Genomic DNA, 8,219 nt, shown 5'->3' with positions numbered 1-8,219 from the left:
TCCAACACGAAGACTACCAGAAGAAAACACCGATGAAATGTTATAGCACGATAAAAGTGCAGCATCATGTAACAACAACCTAGTTTTGAATTTATGAGCAGCCTGTTAGTCAAAAGAGTTCACCAACAATAGCAGATTAGCTTGCAAACATTGCATTACCCAGGTTTCAGAAGCACTTGGTAGATCCCATAGCAAATTTAGCTACATAGTTCAAGTGCCGTAGATCTCAGCTCGGGTGCATGACTAAAAACCTTTGCTCAACACATGAGACACGAGTGCATCACACATCATGGATCAAGACTCCTCTCTTTTTTTTTCCTCGACAACACACAGCATTTTTACAACATTTCATTAAGTTGGAGAAACACACTTTACAACGATGCACACGATCCTACAATAGGTAAATGCTAAGCAGAGTACAAAGATGAAACATACAACACGATAAACTGCAACCTACTGCAGAAGACAACTCCAAATTTCCCGATGCAAAACAACACACAAGCCGTATTCCTAATATGCAAGAACTGACACCTACAAGTTTAAAGTTTGAATAGCTAAAGGACAGAACCTCATGCAAGTTTCATATTTTCTAGCTTTATAAGCACACTCAGAGAAGTTACAAGAGATGCCATAAGGTTTAATTTTTTTCCATATTGTTCACAAAATCTCTGTCAAGAATTTTAATTTGCATAAATACTAGCATGCCTAAACTATGGTTAGTGTCTAAGAAATAAACCATAACTAAATCAGTTTATGAGTATTCAACTAGTGGATGCTTGAAGCTAATCAGCTACTTTATAAGCACTGTGATAGTGTCATTCATGCACCACATGATGAACTCCGGTTATATCTTGTTCTAGATAGACGGTGGCTGAGTATTACATAATCTTAAATTATACGGAAAATCATCAAACAGCATGGCATTCAGCAGCAAAATGATCCAAATACCCATCTCCCAGCAAAACATGGTACATATAAAACATTCAAGTAGTGAAATTCGTACAACTATGCGAATGTGTTTGGTTAGACATTTCCATCTACGAAAACCTTTGTTCTTTAATGTTCATTCATTACAAAACAATCACTTTAGCATTGGATTTTGAAAAAAAAATCTTTGCCTCTTAATGACTGTCTTAAGCCTATCCAGGAATAAGCATCGTGTGATGAAACATAAGCAAACCATGAGAGCTAAAAAGTAGCAAATAGAAGCACCTTTATAATGCTTGTATTTCTCACAGCTAAACCTTTATATAAGCTATATGTCTTTGCCTCTTTGGACTAAATTATCCAAAACGGTTTAAACTTTAAACTTGTGATCTATCCATGGTATCAAATGTCTTCAATTCAAATGAGATTATTGTATACCACAAAGAAAACTTCCTTGTTTATACCTTCAATCCCAAACAAAGTCCAGTTAAACAGACAACAAATCCCAGATGCAAATGAACATGCGGAATGCAACAAATTCACCATTCATTATCAGGCAAACCTTTAGGCATTCGCTTTCAAACAGTGCATGAAACTAATGGGACTCATGGCCGATATCTGATCAAACATGGGGTTCAACTTTAACAATACGATCAGAAAATAGTTACATGCACCATAACAAAGAGAATGGAGGCCTTCCATTTGGGCACCACTCAAGATCAACAAAAAGTTGAAACTAGCATATTCTAGTCACCTTATACAGTAACGCTAACAACAATTGCATCATTTTTTCTCCTCAAAACACAATGGCACCAGTTTGTCTCTCAAACTAGTCAAGATGGGCTATTCTAAACCAATCGAGGCCAGGAAAACAGAGCGTAGCACAGGAACATCTTATTGTGTGATTCAGAAAAAATCTACCACTCTATGTCTCTATCAGTAGTGATTAGGCTTGAAACTACAACAATGCAAGCAAAAACATGCATCTTCTTATACCCCTACACGACCGCTCCAACCCCATCGAATTCCAATCCAAACAAATCAAGCCGCAAGCGTACGTTGCATCATCTAAGAACACTATGAACAGCACCTTCCGCTCGGGATCATCACTCGAGCGCGACGGCAGCGCCGGCGGCCTTGAGCTTTGCGGCGAGCGCCTCGGCCTCCTCCTTGGGCAAGCCCGCGCGCACAACGACGGGCGCCTTCTCCACAAGCTCCTTCGCCTCCTTCAGCCCCAGGTCCGTCACCGCGCGCACCTCCTTGATGATCTTTATCTTCGCCGCGGCCTCGTACTTCTCGATCTTCACGTCGAACGCCGTCTTCACCGCGGCTGCCTCCTCGGAGCCCGCGGCCCCCGAGGCGGCGTCTCCGGACCCGGCCGGAGAGGCTCCCGCAGCGGCGCTGGAGGTGAGCGAGAGGCGGAGCTTGAGGCGCAGAAGCGCCGCGTAGTCGTCCAGCTCGGCTGGGGAGAGGGCGAGGAGCTCGTCGGCGATCCGCAACAGCTTAGGATCCTCCCCGGCAGCGGTCGCCGCCGCGGTGGAGAGGCGGCGGAGGCGGGGGACCAGTTGTGCGAATTTGGAGAAGAAGAGTGGCATTTCGGTAATTTCTGGGAATTACGTGGTGGCGGTTAGGGTTCGAGCCCGTTTGGGACGAGGCTTCCAGGACAAAGAGGCGCTAACACTCAAATACGTGTTCCAACAGCGGAAGCGTTACAAGCGAAGGCGTACTCACTGACGCGTGACCCACCTGTCAGTGGATGGTCCGCTACTCCGCTGCCACTTGGCTGTCCTCCATGATGGACCCCCACTGGCTTCCGACTCCTGGGCACCACACGCGGCGCAAACACCACGCCATCTGTTCACAGTTCACTTGTAGTCTGGTACCTCTCGCACTCGGCGGAGGAAAGCAAAAACCCTCCTAGGAATCGAAATCGAAAGCGACGCGAGTGAAATCGCGGAATCACGAGCACGCGAAACTCCATTTCCTCTCCTCCTCTCTGACATAGTCACCGATCCTCCTTGCTGATCTTTTTTTTTTTTGATTTTTTGCGGCTTTTTCGGTGGTTTTTTTTTGTTTCGTTTCAGGAGCGCGCGGCCTCGGCAGTTTCGCGGAGTCTGGTCGGTGGATTTGCTCCTCATTTTGTGTTTGTGATTTTTCATTAGGGTTTTGCCACTTGGGGTTTGATCTGATGGCTGCATGCTTGTAGGTTTTGGACTTTGGAGTTTCGCGGCTTGGAGAAGGGTGGTGTGCGCTAGGCCCTGCCGAGATCTCTATGCGCGATTGTTGGTACATGAAGTTCCATCTGGTTGCGATTTTTATGCTTTTTTTCGAGTGCTCATACGTTTCCCCTAATGTTTGGACTATATGTTATCGAGGTTATTAGGGGTTTAGGCGTGGATTTTTGTTTCAGTGGTTTCGGTGTACGATGCATGTGAGAGGGATTAAAATGCGATCTATGGAGTTCGCTCTTTGCTGTTCTAGGATATATATGTGCGTTGTCTCTTGCGATGTTGTCACTGTGAAGATTTGCCTGAGGATCAAGTTGTTTATTGAAGAGTTCCATATGTAGTTTACCATGTCGCTTACGTGAAGAAACGGTCTGTCGAAATTTAATATTATATGCACGTTACTGATAAAGTTATGAGTATTTTTTTCTGCATTTAGCATGCATCTCTTGTCAAATTCACAGGGTTAAAATTCTGCATTGACATGTAACTTGTCACTCTGAAAAATGGGGATCAACGTCAGAAATTTTCAGTGTAAAGTTGCATCCACATCTAAGAGTTTCTAGAACAATTATGCTTTAAGTACAAACTATTACATTATCAGAGTTCCTAGAACGAAAGCAAATAAGTTTAGATACTCTCTAATTTTGTAGTAACAACTCAAGGACATATCAATCCTTCAATTTGATTCATAGACTACAATCTGATAATTTGGATAATTTTGTCTCATTAGAACTGTCGAATCTATTTTTCTGCTCTTGGAAATGTAGTGTAACTTTTGTAATAATTGTTTTAGACATTTTTATTGAGATTATGTGAAATTTTATTGCAGTCACTATGTCAACATATCCTGTGCTGAATGACCAGCCAATTGATCAGTGGAAGGTCACTGAGTTGAAGAATGAGCTCCAGAAGAGGAATCTGCCTATCAAAGGTTTGAAGGATGATCTTGTGAAGAGGCTCTTTGAGGCCATTCAGGGTGAGATAGTTGATGGTGGGGAACGAACACATGGTGGAACTCCCCTGGCTGAGGAGCTGAAAGGGGGTGAAACTCCTGGTCCTGTTGATGCATCTGTTTACCAGGCTTCAGTGGAACAAAATGTCGATGAAGATCCTTCTGAGGTTACAAAACAGGGTGAATATCCTGTTATCTCTGTTACAGAAGCTAGTAATGAAAGTTTAGTTGCTACTACAGAAGTTAGTCAGGAGGCTGTCGTTGGTACTGCGGAAGTTAGTCAGAGAACTTTGGATGCTGTTGCAGAAGTTGAGGCTCCTCCAGTCGATGTGGCACTGGCAGCAACTGATGAAAATCACTGTGAAACTAATGGAGTTGGCATAGAATCAGCTTCAAGTGGCAATACTATAGTGAAGGAAGTACATCCACATTCTGAAGGTGTCGTTGATACTATTGAGAAGACCCCAGAAGACACCAGTAAGAAAATGGATATTGATGATGTACCGTCTGATGTTACCAGGATTAACATCAAGTTAGGCGTTGATGTGGACAACAAAATTCTAGAACAAGAAGCAGTAACCACACCTGGTATTATCACATTGCATGCTGATCGTAGGGATTCTGATGTTGCAGCTGCAGAGGCAGAAGATGACACTAGCAAAAAAATGGCTATTGATGATGTACCGTCTGACTTTACCAGTTCTAATGTCAAGTTAGCTGTCAATGTAGATTGCAAAACCGAACATGATGAAGTACCCACACAGCCAAATGCCATTGCATCACATGCTAATGTTGTTGCGACTTCAGAGAGTGCGATTCCTGAAAACAATTTCAGTGAGAATACTTTTATATATGGCAAGGATCATGAAGATCCGAAGCACACTAATGGGGATTGCAAGACCATCCTATGTGGACCAAATGACCAGGTACCTGAGGTCAAACCTGATCTAGGGTCTCAAATTAAGTGTGTGTCGATTTCTCATGATAATATATCGAACCTGAATGCTGACAATTCCGACTTAGAACTAGAGTCTAAGCAGGAGATGGTCAAACCATCATCTACCATTCCCTCCGTAGGTGATGATTTGCTGGCATTGGACGATGACAAAGAGATGCATAAGAGCGGGACCTCTTTGCAAGAATTAGGATCTACAACTAATATAAACTTGGACAGAAAAGAGGATAGCCCTGATGGTAGTTCTCCTGAGAAACTGAATTTAGACGGGAGTTCAGGTGATGAATCAATGGATGAGGATATGATGGAAAGCAATCATTCCGATTCCAATATGAAATCTGATGATCCCAGAGGAAAGACTAAGGTTACCTCACACCATGTGTTAAAAGAGCTGACCCTCCTTGATACCGTCACTGAGGGTTTCTCTGCACATACTGAGGAAGTTGTGGCTGAAGAGAAGCCACCAACTCCAACTGAAAAGAGGAAACTTGAAGGTTATTCTTTATTTTCTTACAGTATTCTTACATTTCCAATGTTCTTTTACTATATGAATATCTTTAACCTTTTGTATTGTCTCTGTATCGTTAGTTCTTTTATGACATCCAAACTGTGTGGGTGTACAGTTGCTGCTAGAGTCCAGGGTAAAGTTTGAGTTGTATGATCCTTCTATAGTCTTTCTTTATCCTTTGGCATATATTGCATGGAATAATTGTCCCTTTTTTTGCACTTCTAGTCTTCTACTTTGCTGAGGTATAAGACAATTTTTTTTATTGCAGTCCTCTAGTAAGATTAGTGACCACCATATTTAATTTATGTGATGTTCCTCATGTCAAGTTGCCAGTATATAGTTTAAATGGTTGGTTTAATTCTTGACTTTCTTTTAACTCATTGTGAAATGAACAGATCAAGAAGTTGCTGCAAGTTATGAGCAAAGCAAACGTCAATGCCAATGGAATGCAGACACTGTCAATATTTCTGACCAACAAGCATCCACACTAACTGGCACTGGTACTCGGAAGGAAGTCTTTCGGTCTGCTCTGAAACGTTCTTTTGGCAGGTCTGATTCAACAAGTGGAGATTCTGCAAAGGAGCGGATTGGTGAGGTTTTGCCCTTCTAATAAAGCAAATATTTCACTGTTATCTAATTCTTTTCTCCTCCTATTGCAGTACCACCTCCTCAAAAACCAGCAACAACTTCCTTAAGAATTGATCGATTTGTGCGCCCATTTACTCTGAAAGCTGTGCAAGAGCTTCTTGGTAAAACTGGATCTGTATGTAGCTTTTGGATGGATCATATCAAGACCCACTGCTATGTTACAGTATGTCCTTATCTTCCATACCTTGTGTTTGCACCTTCTTGTAGATCTTCTCTTGAAAAAGAAATGCATAACATTCTTCTTCCGACTTGGTTTGTTTTGTCACAAGCACTTTCTCTTTCTTCCTTTCTTTCTTTCTTTCTTTGAAAGCTAACAGTTGCATTACAAGTTACAGCTAAGGTTGAAGCTGTTCGGAATATTATCGGAAGTGCATTTTAGCACAATGACCTTTGTCTGCGTGCACAATGTTGCCTTTCATGTGCCTGATAGTAGCCAATTTTACGTCTTCAATTTACTAAGTGCATCATGACAACAATAGTGTTTCAATCTATCGCTGTTAATAGTTTGGTTGTTGACCAATTGCTTTTGTATCTAGCTTGGTAACAATTGATTTGTTATCCTGTGGGGTTAGAACATGGTTTTGATATGACTCTGTATGAAGGATGCAATCTGAGATGGTAGTGTTCTTGTGTGGCGCTGTCTGATTGTTATTTAGAAGCATTTGATGATGTCACTTTGTTTCACTGTTTATTCCTCACAGTGTTTTGTGCTGACTTGCCTGCTTGTCATACTCTCTGATTCTCAGTACTCTTCAGTGGAGGAAGCTGTGGCCACCAGGAATGCTGTTTACAACCTCCAATGGCCTCCAAACAACTGCAGTTACTTGGTTGCTGAATTTGTTGATTCACAAGAGGTGAAGCTCAAACATGAACTCCCTCGCCCATCTCAAGTGCCTATCAGTCCCGTCACCGCTACAGCACCAAAGACAGCATCACCGTTCCAACAATCCAAGGCTAACCAAACCATACCTTCCCATGCTGCTGCTGCTTCAAGGGGGCTGTTGCCCACTCCACGTCTTGCCAAGCCAACTCCTACATCTGACCCTGGACCAGCAAGAGAGAGGCTTCCTCCCCCTCCAAAGAAGCCGGAACCTGCCTTGACACTTGATGATCTCTTCAAGAAAACACAAGCCTATCCGAGGATTTACTATACTCCCTTGTCCGAAGAGGAGGTATCAGTTAAGCTTGCAGCTCGTGACAAAGGAAAGAGGGGGTAGCGGGCTCTAGTTTGCTGCTCCAGCTGGTATTTTGGTGTCTTGTGTTGGCTCTTCTGTTTTTAAGTGAAAGTTGCTGGAAGATCCTACGTAGGATGATAAACAGATTCTCTCCTCGTACCTGACTCCATCAGTAGGCCGCTAAATACATTTTGGTGGTATTGTGTGAAAAGACAGGGAGTAGTTCTTGTGAGGGAAGGCCTGTTTACGTACGTGGTATTTTGGGGGTTTTTGGAGAGTGCCATGGGCCATTGTTTTCTCGAAGGTACCAAATGTTGGGTTTTTTTTGGGTACGAGAGATTGTAAATGCAGCAGGTTGTCAGAGCATTGCACTAAAACTCGTTGAGTTCGTATCCCTGCTGCTCTCATTGCGCTACAATGTAGGAGCATTTCCATTGTACTCGCCTTGACGATTCAACATCCACTATGGTTCTGACGTGGAATGCAGTGTTCTGTAGCCCATAAGTGCGTTCTGTTCGTGTTTTTGTTTCTCTTTTTTAATCACGGTACGGATATATCTTTTCCTTGCGGATGTTGGATCTACACTTTGTTAAATTGGTGCCTTGGAGGATGCAATTATAAGTTGGCAGCTACTAATGCGCGACCGGTACGTGACTGATTGCCGTCTTTGTCTCCGGTGAGTCACTCTCGACGCCTCCGCCGCTCGTTGAGCTACCGCCGCCGCCACGTCTCCTCGCCACATCCACTGCTGGTTGTGCTGTTCCCCGCCGTCCTTGGAATTCGCAGCCAGTGCCCAGCGGCGCCACCGTCCCCTCGCAGAACACAA

General features: G+C 43.3%; 2 protein-coding genes across 3 annotated transcripts; one reads left to right on the top strand and one right to left on the bottom strand.

Annotated features, from left to right (window-relative positions):
* Positions 1–1,546: 1,546 nt before the first annotated feature.
* On the bottom strand, positions 1,547–2,585 carry LOC133890841 (uncharacterized). The gene has a single exon (XM_062331444.1). The coding sequence runs from the start codon at positions 2,520–2,522 to the stop codon at positions 2,034–2,036; it is 489 nt and encodes a 162-aa protein (XP_062187428.1). The 5' UTR covers positions 2,523–2,585; the 3' UTR covers positions 1,547–2,033.
* A 166-nt stretch (positions 2,586–2,751) lies between these two features.
* On the top strand, positions 2,752–7,905 carry LOC133890840 (uncharacterized). 2 transcript variants are annotated; one of them, XM_062331442.1, is made up of 6 exons: positions 2,752–3,044; positions 3,134–3,213; positions 3,985–5,556; positions 5,966–6,160; positions 6,230–6,381; positions 6,965–7,905. In XM_062331442.1, exons 3-6 carry the CDS (start codon positions 3,990–3,992, stop codon positions 7,433–7,435), a joined length of 2,385 nt encoding a protein of 794 aa, XP_062187426.1. In that variant the 5' UTR covers positions 2,752–3,044; positions 3,134–3,213; positions 3,985–3,989; the 3' UTR covers positions 7,436–7,905. The 2 variants fall into 2 exon arrangements, with proteins under 2 accessions (XP_062187426.1, XP_062187427.1); XM_062331443.1 differs by having other exon boundaries at positions 3,134–3,232.
* Positions 7,906–8,219: the final 314 nt, after the last annotated feature.

This window comes from Phragmites australis, chromosome 14 (assembly GCF_958298935.1).
Source record: "Phragmites australis chromosome 14, lpPhrAust1.1, whole genome shotgun sequence".
Lineage (NCBI taxonomy): Eukaryota > Viridiplantae > Streptophyta > Magnoliopsida > Poales > Poaceae > Phragmites > Phragmites australis.
The sequence above is the reverse complement of the archived record's forward strand: the minus strand, read 5'-3'. Positions and strand labels throughout refer to the sequence as shown.

What these genes read in the sequence shown, in the direction of transcription:
- LOC133890841 (XM_062331444.1), bottom strand. Translation starts at nt 2,522, where the DNA reads ATGCCACTCTTCTTCTCCAAATTCGCACAACTGGTCCCCCGCCTCCGC.
- LOC133890840 (XM_062331442.1), top strand. Translation starts at nt 3,990, where the DNA reads ATGTCAACATATCCTGTGCTGAATGACCAGCCAATTGATCAGTGGAAG. An exon ending in TTCTGCAAAGGAGCGGATTG is followed by an intron (nt 6,161 to 6,229) that starts GTGAGGTTTTGC and finishes CTCCTATTGCAG; the next exon opens with TACCACCTCCTCAAAAACCA. An exon ending in AGACCCACTGCTATGTTACA is followed by an intron (nt 6,382 to 6,964) that starts GTATGTCCTTAT and finishes TCTGATTCTCAG; the next exon opens with TACTCTTCAGTGGAGGAAGC.